The sequence below is a fragment of the Sarcophilus harrisii genome, chromosome 4 (genome assembly GCF_902635505.1).
Source record: "Sarcophilus harrisii chromosome 4, mSarHar1.11, whole genome shotgun sequence".
NCBI lineage: Eukaryota > Metazoa > Chordata > Mammalia > Dasyuromorphia > Dasyuridae > Sarcophilus > Sarcophilus harrisii.
Genome location: NC_045429.1, coordinates 307,543,120 through 307,559,923, shown reverse-complemented (window position 1 = coordinate 307,559,923; position 16,804 = coordinate 307,543,120). Strand labels below are relative to the sequence as shown.

The window sequence follows — 16,804 nt, the reverse complement described above, 5'->3', positions numbered from 1 at the left end:
CAACAAATATGAACATTCTGCCTACAAAGAAAAACAAAAAAAGAGATTTGTACTGTATATGAAACTGAACTTCTGTTACATACAATTTGTTTTTTTTTCCTTACTATATACATCTTGTTGGATTTTTTTTTTTTTTTTGGTATAATTCATATTTAACATAGTAGTTCCAATGCTGCTCTGCTTGTCTATGTCTGTTTCTGAATCTTCTTCCTACTACTTTTAGTATTGCTACTTGTACAGCTTCAAAAAATAAAATGGGCCAATTGGGAACATTTTGGTGAACATCAGGGTGGAGGATGAAACATAATTCCAGTCCCATTGAAGGTGTTAATTAACATCAGAGTTGCTAGTTAACTGGCCATATATGGGGGTGGTGGTGGGGGTGTGTGTAAAATTTGAACTCAACAGATCTGGCAGTAGGTGCTGAATACTCAGAGTAAAAACACCAGGCTCTCTGGTGGTTGTTTTCAATTATGTTTTGTTTGGGGACTTGCACTATCTCTGGCTTAGGAGATGGGACGTCTTGTGTGGGAGTTTAGAGCTTTTTTTTGGTAAATTGATTAGAAAGACTTTGTGTTAACTATTCTTCTTTCTTATAGAGTGTCTTTCCTAAAGAAGGCAGTTGATCAGCGGAACCGTGCCCTGACGTGCCTCAATGAAGCCATGAATGTGAGCTGTGCCCTTCTGTCTAATCGAGAAGGACCAAAGCCCATTAGTTGTACCACCACCACTGCCTGGAGTCGCTTTCAACTCCGGGATGTACTGACAGCCACTTGTTTGCTTGAGAATAGTAGTGACTACAGTCTAGACCAAGGGTGGACTTTTTGCATTCAAGTGTTTACTAGTTCCTGTGCCTTAGAAGTGGACTCTGTTGGCTCTGCCATCACTTACACCATTCCAGTTGATCAGCTCACTCCTGGCAGTAAAAGGGAAGTGACATTACCACTTGGCTCCAATGAAAATGGCAAATTAGATCTACCTGTGACCATATCCTGTGCACTATTTTATAGCCTGAAAGAGATTCTAGGCAGTGCTTTAACCTCTTCAGATTCTCTGGATGCCCCTTTTTTTGATGATTGCCCCCCTGACATCCTACCTGACCGAGATGGTATCTTCTTGCCCCTGGGTGAATACACTGTGGACATGCTGCAGTGCCTTCGTTTTCCTAGCCTTGCTGTGGCTGAAGTGCAAGTTCCAGGCCTTCCCAGCCCTACCAGTGACCCTGTGAAAACCTTTTTAGAAGCCTCCAGAGGGCAAGTAGACCCTGAACATATGAAGAACATTGAGCCAATGGGACCAGACTTCCTTAGAGCCAAGTACCTTCCACCATCTGTGGCCTCAGTCAAGGTGTCATCTGAGTTGCTTAAAAATGCCCTGAAGGAATATTGTTCAGGTGCGTAATAAATAATGACTAGTAATTCTTTCTCTGACCCTGAAAGGACTTCAGAACCTAGGAAAATTAGATACATTCATTCTGTCATCTTTCCTTACCATTACATCATTCCTTATTGCAGCAATTACTGTTTCCTCTTCTGGTGTGTTTAAAGGTTGGGTTGCTGCAGATTGTTATATCTAAACTTTTTGAATTTATGTCTTAGAGAACTTCATGCCTCTTCTCCCCTATTGTGAACACAATCTTAAAACTCCCAAAGAATAATAGGCTATTTAAGTATTCTGTCTTTCCTTTTGAAGGAACTGAGCTTTTTGAACTTTAAAAATTTTTCTAAGTGGACTCTCTTAGTCTAATTAACAGAACATTAGCAAAGGGAAGGGAGGGTTTGATTTGGCAAGCTATTCTTGGTAGATAATTGGCCACTAAAGCAATGGGGAGTGTATGTAGCTTTCCCTAAAGTGATAGGTATTCTTTTTTCTGCCTTTCCAGAAGTCCCCCTGTGTTGTGCTACTCTCCAATGGCTATTGGCTGAGAATTCCATAGTGGACATAGTGAAGACACAGGTGCTGACAGAAGTCCAGGGGGTGGCCCCAGATGGAAACGACATCCACCTCCTCGTTCGAGAGGCAAGGAATGGGTTAGCTCACCTGTTTCTGCAGGGAAATCTTTACCAGGTCCCATCCTTAACCCTGTTCCACCCTAATTTCTCTTCACATTATCTCAGTCATGTTGTGGGACAGCAGCAGAATTTCTATCTCACCTAATACCTAGGGTCAGTAGCTTATGTCTTCTGTGGGAGGCATAGTGCTAAGTCTTATGGTTACAAAGGTAGTATGAGAACCACAATCACATACTACTTAAGTACATGGACCATTCTGATATGAGTTCTTTACCTCACCTAATTCCACTTGCCAACATAGAAAAAACCCTCACTGATAGAATAACTTTTTCATAAGAAACTAGTGACATAAAATCTGGTTTTATTAATTATAAATTAATTATGAATGCCAAAAAAATGTAGACTTCTTTTTTATTAGAAGAGGTAAAACCCTGAGAACTCCTAGAGGGCTCTTAGAGACTATCCTTTGAGAATAAATCCTTTGTTTTTTTCACTTCCTTTCTGAAGTCAGGCTGATTCCGAGAGCTGAAATGTAATGTCAGATCCAACAGCTTTCTCTTGGGAACATCTAGCACATCTCCTTGTTGAAGTAAAAGGCTGAGAGTGCTTTTATACAACCATTCTTGCTTTCCTCATTCCTTCCCAATTTGCAGTGCTGTACACAGCAAGATAAAAGTGCAAAAAATATTTGTGTTATTTCCCTGTCCCTTTCAGCTTTCTCTTAGAGAAGGGAAAATTATGTGAGCTGAGGTTGTCTGAACTGCTTTCAGATGTAGATGACTTCTAGGAAACCATCATGATTTTGAAATGTTGATCTGGGATTTGCCTGTTATCAAGGAAACCTCAGAGGCCAGCGTCAACTGGTTCAGTCTCCTAGAGATCTGGGAATCCCCGAGTGGTTTCAATCTAAAGTAAACTTGAGATGAGGCAGAAAACAGCTTCTAGGTGCTACTCTGTGGTATTGGGAACTTGTTCTTGTTTGTCCTTTGTTCTCAAAGAAGACCATGACATCAGGGAGGTGATGCCATGACATGCAAGGGAATTGGCTCTAAGTGAGGGAGAGCTGGGCAAGATCACCTACCTCACTTTCCCTTCCAGAACCATCTGGATTCAGTGGTCAGATATAAATCAAGACCACTGGAGATGGCCATGGATAAAATGGGAAACAAACTTTGGCCTTTTTTTTTATTTTTTATTTTTTTGAATTATAGCTTTTTATTGACAAAATATATGCATGGGTAAGTTTTCAACACTGACCCTTGCAAAAATTTCTGTTCCAACTTTTCCCCTCCTTTCCTCCACCTCTTCCCCTAGATGGCAGGTAGTCCCATACATATTAAATATGTTAAAGTATATGTTGAATACAATATATGTATACACATTTATACAGTTGTCTTGCTACACAAGAAAAATCGGATTTAGAAAGAAGGTAAAAATAACCTGGGAAGAGAAACAAAAATGCAAGCAAACAATAAGAGAAAGAGTGTAAATGCTATGTTGTGGTCCATGCTCATTTCCCAATGTTCTTTCGATGGGTATAGCTGGTTCTGTTCATTGCTGATCAGTTGGAACTAATTTGGATCCTCTCATTGTTGAAGATAGTCACTTCCATCAGAATTGATTCTCACATAGTCTTGTTGTTGAAGTGTATAGTGATCTTCTGGTTCTGCTCATTTCACTCAGCATCAGTTCATGTATGTATCTCCAGGCCTCTCTGTATTCATCCTGCTGGTCATTTCTTACAGAACAATAATATTCCATAACATTCATATACCACAATTTACTCAACCATTCTCCAATTGATGGGCATCCATTCATTTTCCAGTTTCTAGCCACTACAAACAGGGCTGCCACAAACATTTTGGCACATACAGGTCCCTTTCCCTTTTGTAGTATCTCTGGGATATATGCCTAATAAACTTTGGCCTTTTTAAGTAAGGTCTCCAACAGATCTCAGTTTGACTGAGGTTGCCCCCATTCATTGATTAAGGGCAGGTTGCAATTGAGGCAAAGAATCTTTTCTTTCACCTAGTCCAAATATATATATATAAATGAATGAATGAATTTGGGAGAGGAAGACCCTCAGGTTTTCTGGCCAAAGTAGAAATGATTGTTATTTACATCCATCTGAGTCAGTCAGTACCCAAACAATGACCAAATGGAGCTTGGCCTGAGGAACTTACAGAAACAACTGGTGCTATCCAGACCAGTTAGTCCCTTTTATACCCAACATCTTGCATTTCCCACAGGATCCAGTAGAAGGAGCTAATGGTCTCAAAAGGAACAAAATCCTAATTAAAATCCCTATAGTGGAAGATAGATTGTCCTGCATGCTAATTACAGTGGACAAGCTAGACTTTTCTGGCTTTCCCTCAGATTTACTGGAAGAAAAGTCATAGCTACTTCTACTGCATTATTGACAAAGTTGAGTAAAACTTCCTGAACAGATGACTGATTAATCAGAAGATACAACTAGCCTTCAGCTTTTCATACTTATAAACACTAATACCAACAATATGATTACTGACAGCATTAGTACAATCCAGGTCTTAGCTTTTTGCATTAAATCCTTTGGTGTAGCTATGCGCCTGTTATTGAGTATTGGGATACAGGTCTATCTCATTAATGTGCTTTTGGTGGCAGTGGACTGACAAGGTTGGAGACTTATGGTTCCCATGGAGGCATGATTAAACTAGTCACTCCAGATTCTTCTGTTGAAGATAGATCTGGCTTGAGTCCCTAAAGTGAGTTCAGCAGGTCTTGATTTTAAGGAGACAAGTGTTCCACATTATCAAACTCATTCTATATTGTTGGGTCCCACTGGAAACATCTATTTAGAAAATAACTAGCATTGATTTTTGACAGGTATCTGGCCTGTCAGACTTAGAACTAATGTTGGTAGTACAGTAGCCTATGCCACAGTGATTATCTTTTATGTTCAAGTACTGTTAGCTTCTAGCAAATAAATAGCATGGTGATGTTAAGCTAGATGATGTGGGAACCCCTGCCATGTACATGACTTTTGACTCATGCCAAATTTCAATAGAGATACTCTCAATGAGAGGGGAAGTCACTACATCAGAGATTTTAGACAAGGACTGAATGGAGTCCCTTCATCCCCTTTAATGAAATTCAGTGACACGCAAAGTTTGCAGTAAGGATCTCTTCTTTGTTGCAGGTGGCTGTGACTGAGCTGTGCCCTGCAGGGCCCATCCAGGCTGTAGAAATCCAGATGGAGAGCCCCTCTCTGGCTAACATGTGCAGGGTGCATCATGCAGTGATCAGACGCATCCAGGTATTTAAAAACTCATCAGTGAGGCAGTGAGACCCATTAATCTATGAAACATTCTGCTGAGAGCCCTACCAGCATAGCCCCAAACAGAAAGGAGCAGGAATGGTTTTAAATAGCTTTATGGGGTCCCTACGTGTTCAGTTTAGTTGCTTGTAGCATGAGCTACAGTTACCATGCCAAGATGTTGCAGGAAAATCTATCTCACTCTTGTCTATTCTGCTTCTAAATGTATCTGAAACAGTGCTAAGTTTCACTGCAGTCAGAAGTAGTCTGGTATTGTGTGCTCTTGTTTACCATGGAAACAGCCATCTCTCACAGCAAGCAGCCTGCCTCTTTCCTTGCAGATGCCATTCTTTCCTCATATTTGTCCTTGATCTACCTCTGCAGGGTCATATGGATGTTGGGAACAGTGTCTAAATTCTTTATGGTATTCAAATAAAAACATTACATTTATTAGTCATACTAAATATGCAAGAAAGTTTTTTAGCTCACTTACCATAGAATTTAAGTTCCCATATTTTTGTTGCTGCCCCATTCTATCTCCATCAGTTCACACTCTGAATATAAAATGAGCACCTGATTCTTAGTATATAATATGCCATTAAAAGGAGGTCTCATAATTGAATGGGAGGGTCATGAAATTATGATTTATTATAAATAAGCATTTAATTTGTATATCTATTTCATATATATATATATATATATATATATATATATATATATATATACTTGACATCATATAAAAATTTCTTACGCAAAAAGGGGTCACAGATGGAAAAAGTTTAAGAAGCCTTTCATTAAAGTAACTGACCCAGAAAACTAGTTTAAATTAGAACAGGAAGGAGAAATCCAATGGTTTGCATATTTTTAAGTTAAAATTGATTGGTGATTTTCTAATATGCAGGACTGTTTCTGAATTGGATGTTTGAATTCCTAAAATCTACTGACCATTCATTGATTATGGAAAGCTTCCTTAGCTTACCATTTCCAAAATCTCTTTGGATCACACATTTTAAAATAAGAATAAGAATGAAGATAATAACATGGAGCCAGTATGATGCAAGAGAAAGAACATTGACCCTGGAGTCAGATTATCTGAATTCAAATCCTGCTTCCAACATGACCACCCATGTGATTTTTGACAAGCCATTTAACCTGCCAGGGTCTCACACTTTCAAAGTCTAACCTATCATCCATGTCATGGATAAAAAAGAGGGTGCAACAGCAATGTAATACAATGGCATCCAAGGTGATGTACTCAGCCCTGTCTTGAGACTGCAATAATAGCTGGGAAGGCATGACAAGAACCCTCAAATTCTGTCTACTTAGGACTTGTATATACTACTAATTGGAATAATACCCTGACCAGTGTAATAAAACTTTTCATATGAATCTAAAAAATACATAGACAGTTGTCAGGCTGGCACTACTCAGTTCATCATATGATCCTCTTGGCACAAAGGGCAGCAATGTTCTTTCATGTTCTGATGCCACAATATCAGCAAAGTACATCTGAGCAAATTAGAAATACCAACATCCACCTGTTGGAAATTTTTTGATGCAGTTAGTACTGAAAGAAAGCAATGGTTAAATGTTTATGAAATGGACTAAAAATATGAATAATTTTATTATGTACCAGTGCTCTTAGCACAATAAAATTGGAAATAGATCTCACCAGTTATAGGCAAGGGTTTTATCCTGCTTCTTTTCAATGATACCTTCTGTTCCATCATTAAACATCTTGCTGACCAGTACAAAGGTAGTCAAAAAATGACTTCATCATTAAGTCTACATTATCTGAAATTGAGAGGCTTCTAATATCTGAAGAGGGAAAGCTGATGAAGCTGAGGTCATTGAAAATTCTGCACTTAATACATACTCTAGAAATTATATTTAAAGCAAATGAAATTATATCTAAAACAAAATTTACCTGCCTTCTTACTGAGAAATAATGTATCTAGGTTGTAGGATAGGCTCAGAACATAGTCATTGTGAAAGTATATTTTGCTTGAGTATGCATATTTGTTACAAGGCTTTTTGAAGGTTTTTTTTTTCCAAAGTGTAATGTGGCAAGTTAGAGGTGAAAAAAATATATTAAAAACAATTCCTTCATCTTGTGAAATCTTTACCTAGCAAGATAAAATCTAATAGGTAGAATTATATGTCAGAAGCTTGTTGTCTTTTATGGACTGACAAATGATAAATTCCCATGCTACAAATACAAATATACTGAAGAAAGTAGATAATAAGCTCTACTGAAATCAGATCATTATGATGGCCTGAACTATTGCCTGCAATAACCTGAATATCACATTGATTTGTAAAAACTGAAGAATAACATTCTTAATAGATATCATGATACAAAAATATCTTTAAACTTACAGGGAACAAAAAGCTTTCAAAAGCTTTTTTGAGAAGTAGCAGAGATAAAAACCATATTTGATCAACATGTCAACAGGATAGGACCAGTTATCCTATCTGCTACTGGAGGTGCACCACAGAAATGCCTTCAATGAATCTACAGAGAATGAGCTTATTTCATAATCTTTTTAAACTAAAAGGACATTTCTCTTACCCCCCTATAACATGATCTGTAGAAGATTCAGTGAAAAAGAATAATAGGATAGTGGCTTGTTTTAGGACTCTTTGTATTTCAGCTTCATTGAAAAAGATTAGAAAAAAGAATAATATCTACAGTTATATATTGCCCTGAGGTTTACAAAGCACTTTTACATGTATTATTAGACCTTAAAAATTATAAAATCAACTTTTCATTATATAGATGAAGGAACTGAGGTCCAGCGATAGTAAATGATTTGTCTAAGGTTATGCATCTAATAATAAAATCTAAATCTTTTGCTTTTTTCCCATTACATTAGAAAACTGTACCACTGTAGATATATTTTTGAAGATTCATTTGGGATCTGTAGAGCATATTTAAACAGTTTAGGGAAGTGAAACATCAGTAGAGCATAAGATCAGGAAAGAAATCACACTGTCATTTGAGTCAGAGCTCAGGGATGTGTACAAGGACTGCCTATGATGTGGTCTAGTAGTTCAGATGTTTTGTAATTTGTCACTTAATATTCACATAGCTCTGTGTTTCAGGAAATTTTTGTCTTTGGTCCTTGCCTGGAACCATATCTCAAAAGTTCTTATAAACTGGGGCCCATAATTCTACACTTTGTAGCTCTCAGAGCAAGGCTTCTCTATGTGGCAAAGACAACTGACCAGATTAGGAATGTGTCTGAAAGAGAAAAGAACAGAGACTATTTGGGAAGTCTTAGGCAAAGTGATAGTTACAGTTTCATCCTAGAGCTCTTTGTTTCATGAAAAGGAATAAAACCACTCCTTTAAGATAGGCTGGAAAAGATTTGTTTGAAATGGTTTAGGATGTAAAATGTGTTTTGCAGATAGCAAGGGTAGAAGAGGAGTTCTATTGGCCATGTCAGTTCAACAAATATTTACTGTTGAATAGGCACAGGTTCAGTACATTGAGAATTAACTGTGATTTCTCTCCTTATTCCTTATATTCAGGCATTTGCCAACTCTTGTCGGGTTTTCCTATGCAACAGTTCTCTTTTGCCTGTTTTCCCTTCACTCACATTGTCATCAGCATAATTCTCAGACCATCACAACTTTTTACCTGGACTATTGTTCGAACATTCTGACTGATCTCCTTGTCTCTGATCTTATCTCTAATCTGTAGGTCATGGAATTGACAAAGCAATCTTCTTAAGGCCAGGGGTTAGTCACATCATTCCCATGCTCAAAAGCCTTTAGTGATTTCCTTGAGGCCATTATTGGTGGTCTCCAAAGGAATTCTGTGTTGTTAGTAAAAAAAAGTTCTGAGTACACACTCCGATATGTATTTGCTTATAAATTATATATTATGTGTAATAAGAAAAACATATGCCAAAATAGAAGAGATTAAATATTTTAATTTTATTAATGTTTTTGTCTCTAAAATCATTGATCTTTCTTCAAGCATTGCTATTTAATATGTTTCACTAAAAAAAATCTTGGTTTATCACTTTGTGATAGTAATTCCAGGGACTGCTTCTAAATTCAATTTATTTTGAAATTCAGTCTTACTGGCTTGTAATATCTGACAAAGATATCTCATAAAGTCATATAGATCCAAGTGAAAAAAGTGCATCAATGGCTGTACTTGCTAAATCATGATGAATATTTTTCAATTCCTTCCACCAGTTGTATAGAGGTTCATGTAGTATTTTGAATAATAAATTCCCATCTTGCCTGTAGCCATTCAATTGTTCAAATAAATTAATTGGAAAATGTTACCTTTTTACATTTTTAACAGATGAGTTCAAAACTCACTGAAATTCTTTGAAAGATTTTTAACAGGTTAGAAAGTTCTGTTTTCAAGTTATTTGAATTCTTATATATGAGTTCTTATAGGTGACATACATAGTTTTCAACAACAAAAACTTAATTTTTTAAAAGCTTTGACAATTGCATTGGCTTCATATTGTCATTGGCTAATATCTTTAGGTATGTTAATCATAAAGGATAAAAATTCATATTTCAGATAATCTTGACAATTTCTGATTTTTTTTGGCCCATTTTATGTCAGATCTGATTAGTTCATCATTATTTATGTAGCTGACGAAGGAAGGCAGAAGCATCATCTTGCCATTTTCTTGTTCAGTTGTGCAGTATTATTAGTATTATCTTCAATCCATGGTTTCTTTGCAGGAATCTTTTTAAGCCACTTGACCATTTTGAGAGTTATTTTAATTAAAACTAGATAATGTAATCTGTAAATCCACTTAAGAAGGCTGACACAAAAATGTAATACTTTGGAATTTGCTGAAAGTGAACACATGAGTGAGGGTGACATCGTCAGCCCCTCCATACTGTGTGGAATGTCTAGTTCTCAGGATATCTCATGTTCTGTATCACACTTCAACATTTCACATATGGACCAAATAGTGAGGTCAGCAGCATCAGTTATATATTAAATATTAGTGAAGCCTAATTTCTTTCTTATTTTATTTAAAAATAATTATGAAAAAAAGGTCTAAGATTTTCTTCCTATACTGGTACCCAGTAGATCTTCTTGTATACCCTTTGTGGGGCACATAACTCATCTTAGAGACAACTGATCTATAGGATGAAATACGAAGTCTTAATCTGCTGTATGAAAATGTAAGTTCCTTGATGTTAGGGACTCGTATTTGTTATTTGTTAGGGATTTGTATTTGTTTTCTCAGTTCTTAGCACAGAGTGTGCCATATAATTAACACTTAAATGCTTTTTCAGTCATTCAGTCATTCAAGACTTTCCACAATCTGGCTTCAACTTTCCACTGTATTGTATCTTTATTTTGCACTTTTGTTATTCATGTGATTTGTTTGAGAAAGATAAAGTTACTAACTTTTGAGCTCTCTTCTCCATGCCTTTGTGATTGTCTTCTGCCAGAAATATACTGTTTATACATCTGCCTGTTGATATTTCTCCCTTTCTTCAAAGTCTAACTCAGGTACCACTTCTGTGATTCCTTTTACTATTTCCATCTCAAAATTAATCAAACAAAATTAAGCATTTATTAAGTACTTATTATGTGCTAAGCATAATTCTGGGAATTCCAACACAAAAATGAAATAATGACTACTTACAAGGAACTCATGTTTTAATGGGGCTAGTATGTATGTATGGAATAAACTTCACTAGTTCCCTGTCACCTTCAGCACTAAATATAAAACAGAACCTTTCAGAACCATTCAGAACCTTTTATAACCTTTCTGTCCCTCTCCCCCCAAACTTCTAGTCTTGTACCTCACACCTCGCCCATATGACATTGGCTTCCTGGATGTTCCTTAGACAAATGTTTTCTCTCCTGGCTCTGGGTATTTTCCCTGGCTGTCTCTCATGTCTGAAATTCTCTCCCTCCTCATTTTTACTTCCTAGCTTCCCTCAAGTCCTAGCTAAAATCCTCCATTCTACATGAAGCCTTTTCTGATGCCCCTTAACCTAATCATTCCCTTCTGTTGATTATTTCTACTTCTCCTGTATATAGCTTGTTTGTACATAGTTGTTTGCATGTTGGGTCTCCCATTAGCTTGTGAGCAACTTGAGGACAGGGACTTTCTTTTGCCTTTAGTTCTAGTGCTTCACACAATGCCTAGCACATAGGAGGTGCTTAATAAATCTTTACTGATTGACTGATTAAAGATAATCTAGTACCTTATAGTTAAATATAAAGTGGGTTTAGTGGGGGAACATTAGTACTTGGGAGAATCAAAAGGCTTTATGTAGAAAGTAGTATATATGCACTTAGCACATTCTCATTTGCAGTTATTTTTCACATTTGAAAATCTTTTAAAATCTTCAAGGCTGAACATATTGCTTTGCCCTTAATAAACACTTTAATACATACTTGTTGAAGGTGAATTGAATGCCATATGTGTGTGGATTTGCTTGAAGGTGTTTCTCTTTCTGTCTCTTTTTCTCTTACTCCATTCCTTTATATCGTATACACACACATTCACATTCATACTTAATACACATAGGAAATGAAGAATAGGGAAATAGAAGATGGTTCTTGAAATTGATTTGGTCATTGTGCCTCATATATCTTTGGCTCATTCATCTGTGGTCCCAGCTTATGAGTCTTGATGTGCCTCCTTCTATCCCTTTGTTCTCACATCATAGTTAGGTGAGCTAATTGAGATTTTATAGCAAAACTTTCAGAAAGCAACAAAACTGGGACTTTTTTTTTCTTCTTTTTTTTAATGATGCAACCATAAACTAGACTAAGTAGAGTGAATAAATGGGACACTTCATTGGAGGCCTCTGCATGAGACAACTTTAGGGGTTTGAAGGCAGGAGCAGGTCTCATCAATGTCCTTACATTGAAGACCATGGGATTAGAGTTGCTCAAGTGGGGAATATCAGAGCATCTAAAATTAAAATTGGACCCAAAGGTGAGACAGGAGAAAAAAAGAAGAAATGGAGAAGATAAACTAGAGATGGAGCTAAAATTTCGTAGGGGAGATGGGAAGATTATTGGATGAAAAAGGACAAAATGAAAATTATTTCAGAGTCAATAACTATCACCCTCTAGGTTTCTATATAAGAGCATCAACAAAAGCCTTAACAATTCCTTGTGTGAGAAAATAGTTCATATGGATGAACAAGAAAGGAGAAAAAGCAGTGAAGAGTAAGCAGGAGAGTTGCCTGAGAGAGGCATAAAACAGCAGGCACTACAGAGGCCTGGGATGATTACAGAATGGAATTAATAGAGTGTAAAAGTAGGGAGGGAGGCAGTAAAGATGAAGATCTAAAAGAAGATTGCAGAGGATAAAAGGAAAAATGTCAAACTTATCCAGGGAGAGGCAGTGAAAAGATGAGTTTGAACAGAGTTCATTTTTTCATTATAAGAAGGGGATGGAGAACAGATGCCAGAAATGAATCTATGATCCCTCCAGGAAGAAACATACCATTCCCAAGGTCTTTCGGTATGCATCAGATAGAAATAAACATGACTCCATAAGAGGACCAAACTGAGGCTAGCACAAGTTCAGAGCAGAAAAGATTTTCAGTTTTTAATTCTTTTTGTTTTTCATTTACTCTTCTACTTTGCTTTATCCTATGTAGGTAATGATCATGGAACAGGCTGCTCAGGGCTCTAACCCACCTGATCTCCGTGTGCAGTATCTTCGTCAGATCCATGCCAATCATGAGGTGAGTGACAGCTTGCATCCTCTCTTCTAGAAAACCTGCTATTGTGGTAGGCTTTAATTGGTCCTGGGGGTAATGGGATAATTTGGGACCTACATCACATTCTCGTCCATGTCACTTTAATAAATTTTGGGTATCCTTGTAACAGGACAGGAATGCCAGCAGGTGATCTTACATACATGATCATTATATAAACACATAACTAGAAGGGAAGAAGAGTTTGTACTATCCCTTTATGGTACCACAGATGTTGCCTACCATTATTCCAAGAATTGCTCAATATAAATGCTTATCCCATACGCTTCTGCAGTTAAGGTGTGGTTGATGGTCCCTATGTGAATCAGGCATAAACTTTCAAAGTAGAGTGGAGCCTATTCTAATATTTTCTAAATAGTTTAGGGCATGACCCAAATAGAAAAGGGCAGATTGATTAATTGCATATGGGCATGATATCAGTGAGAACAGGTAATAATATACAAAAGGAATCATGGTCCTATAAGTATAACATCAGGAGTGCTAAAGTTCAGATGATCTAAGGATAATGAAGAAAGCTTTAAAAAAAAAAAAAAAAGGTGGTTTTTTAAAACTATATTGGGGAAAAGACAGATCAAAGAAGGGATAGGACCACTGCTTGGAGTAAATGGGAGATAATGCCAGACAATGGAGAAAAATCAGAGATATTTAAGCCATACTTTGTTTCTATTTTCTCTACTGAGGAGTATAATCTTTGAACTAGGAGGGATAGAATGGTTAATGAAGTTGACAAACTGAATAGGGATATAATGTTTAGGGACATAATAAGAAATCCCCTGGTTTAAATAACTAAATTCAATTTTGGGGGACCACACTGATAAGTTGGAAAATGTCTAGAATAGGGTAACCAGATTAATGAAGGGACTTGAGATTGTTATATAATAATCGATTAAAAGAAATTGGGGAGAAGTATCTTGGATAAGAAAAGATTTGAGGTGAAGATGATTATTGTTTTCGGTATTTGAAGGACTTTTACAAGGATTAAAAATTAAAATTTTTCTAATTAATCCCAAAGGGCAAAGAACTAGGAGAAATGGATAGAAATTAAGCTTGATATGGTTATCCAAATAATTAGTTATCCAAAAGTAGACTAAGTTGTTTTGGGAGATAGTGAGTTGTCCTTGATGGATAACTTTCAGGCTAAGGCTAGAAGACAGTTTCTCTGAAATGATGAATGGGAAATTTTTCTTCAGGAATGTGTTGGATTAGGTAATCTTTGAGGTACCTTTCAACTGTGAGCATGGGTTTCAATTTTAGTCTGGGACCATTCGTTTCACAGAGAAACTGTTCGATGTTCTGAAATCCTCCAGCTAACTTTTTTCCAAGTGGTAATGAGAACAATCGGGTAAAGATATCATCAGTGCATTGGAATCAGCTCACAAATGCTTGTCCTTCTGATAATAGGTAATAGTCTCAGGCTTTCTCTTATCTGATATTTTTGCTTCTTGTGCTCTCTTTTCTTCTATTAAGCTCTTTGTGCTTGATCCTAAAGACACATCTAGCTCTTATTCCTGCTATATACTTATTCTGCCTCTTTTACAGTGGGAGAATGTTATGTTCCCAGAACTTTCCTTTGGGAATCAGTGTTCCCTCTTCTCCTTTAGGATGTGCTTAAGGCTTTTCTCTTCCATGAATCCTGAACTCTTTTTAGACTGCCCCTGCCTTCAGCTTACCAATCACCTACCACTCCTAACAAAAATATCTTATGTTTTTATGATGTTTTAAGCATAAAAAGAGCTTTTCTTACTTCCTCAATCCTTGGTCCTGCTGTTGAGGATTGTGTTTGTGTTGTTGTTTTTTTTAATGAGTATATAATTGTTCTTACCCTATTCCTATTAAATTTAAAGTTTTAGTTCAAAGACCACATCTAGGAAGGTGATGGTCTTGCTATACTCTACCCTGGTTTGTCAATCATAGTAATAATGTTAATAAATAATAAATGAATGTTTAGGAACTACTATGTACGAGGCACAGTGCAAAGTGATGGAGATGCGAAGAAAGGCAAAAGACTGTCTAATGGGTACTCAATATGCAAACAATTATGTACAAACAAGCTACATAGAAGATATATTGGACCTGATCAGTAGAAGAAAGATACTAGTATTAAGGAGAATCAGGAAATATTTCTCATAGGATAGTATTTTAGCTGAGACTTGAAGGAAGCCAGGTAACCAGGAGGTAGAGATGAATAGGGAAAGAATTCTCTGCTTGGGAGACAAATAGTGAAAATATTCAGTCTGAAAAAAACAAACAAACAAACAAAAAAAAAGAAAATATTCAGTCTGGAGAGGAAATATCTTGTTCAAGGAATAGTATGGAAATCAATGTCACTGGATTGAAAAGTACATAGTAAGGGGCTGGTACATAGTAAGAAAACTGGAAAGGTAGAAGGAAGTTAAGTGAAGAGCTGTGAATGTTAAACCGATGATTTTATATTTGTTCCAGGAGGTGATAAGGACTCATTGGAGTTGATTGAATAATGGGGGGTGACATAGATCTTCACTAAGAAAATTAATTTGATAGCTGAGCAGAAGATGGAATAGAATAGGGAGAAGCTTAAGGCAGGGAAGTCACCCAGCAAGTTGTTGCAGTAATCTAAATGAGAGATGATGAAGGCCTGCACCAGTGTGCTGCCAGTACCAGAGGAGAGAAAGAGACATTTAGCAGGGACATTACAAGGTAAAATTGACAGACTTGGCATCACACTAGATATGGAAAGTGAGAGTGGGGAGTTAAGGGTGACATTTAAGTTTTGAGCCTGAGTGATGAGAAGGATGCTGATGCCCTCAACAGTAAAAGGATTTGGGGAGAGAGTTCAGTTTTGAACATTCAGTGTGATATGTTTAATAGGCAATTGAAAATGTGAGTGGAGGTTAGGAGAGTTTAAGGCTATATAAATAGATTTTTTCAGTGTGGAGATGATAATTGAATCCATGAAAATTGAAATTTGAAATAATAAAGAGGGAGAAGATAAGAGATCTCAGGACAGAGCCTAGGGGCATACCTAAGGTCAGTGGGCATTATGTGGGTGAAGATCTATCTAAGGTCCTGAGAAGGAGCAGTTAAATAAATAGGAAGAAAACCAGAATAAAGCTGTATCACAGAAACTTAGGCAAGAGGAAGGGGGTAATTGACAGAATCAGAGACTTCGGTGATCCTTAGAAGGATGGAGATTTTGAAAGGCCATTAGATATGGTGATTAAGAAATTATTAGTAAATTTGGAGTGAACAGTTTCAAATGAAAGATGAGGTTAAAAACCAAACTGTAGAGGGTTCAGAAGAATGAGAGGAAAGGAATTGGAGGCATTAAGTATCAAGAACCTTCTCAAGGAGTTTTGTCACAAAAGAGAAAAAGAGATGTGGGACAATAACTAGTGGAGATATATGGATCAAAAGAAGATGTTTTAAGGATGGGGAAGACATGGGGATGTTTGTAGGCAGTAGTGAAGAAGCTAATAGAGAGGGAGAGATTGAAATTAAGTGAGAATGGTAATAATAGGGCCATTTGCTGAAGAAGATGAGATGGATTGGTGTCACTTATACATATAGATTTTCCTTAATAAGGAGAAGAGCCACTTCTTTATATGAGATAGGAGTAAAGGTGGAGAAGTGGCAGAAAGCATTTGGATGATGTGAGATGAGGAGGAGGGAAAAAGGGGATCTTGGTGAATGCCTTCATTTTTTTTCTGGTGAAATAAGAAGCAAGATTCTTAGATGAGAGGCTAGAAGAAATGAAATATGGTATTCATGTCTAAGTACC

General features: G+C 36.8%; 1 protein-coding gene across 3 annotated transcripts in view; it reads left to right on the top strand.

Moving 5' to 3' along the window:
• The window catches only part of FAAP100 (FA core complex associated protein 100), a 36,363-nt gene that overhangs the window by 7,094 nt on the left and 12,465 nt on the right, over positions 1–16,804 (top strand). Inside the window, exons 5-8 of one of the 3 annotated variants that reach the window (XM_012548595.3) lie at positions 600–1,393; positions 1,883–2,019; positions 5,191–5,307; positions 12,928–13,014. In XM_012548595.3, coding sequence (XP_012404049.1) covers positions 600–1,393; positions 1,883–2,019; positions 5,191–5,307; positions 12,928–13,014 — 1,135 coding nt within the window. Of the gene's footprint in view, positions 1–599; positions 1,394–1,882; positions 2,031–5,190; positions 5,308–12,927; positions 13,015–16,804 lie in introns of those variants that run through there. The other 2 variants (XR_004233788.1, XM_031965628.1) reach the window with 2 other exon arrangements.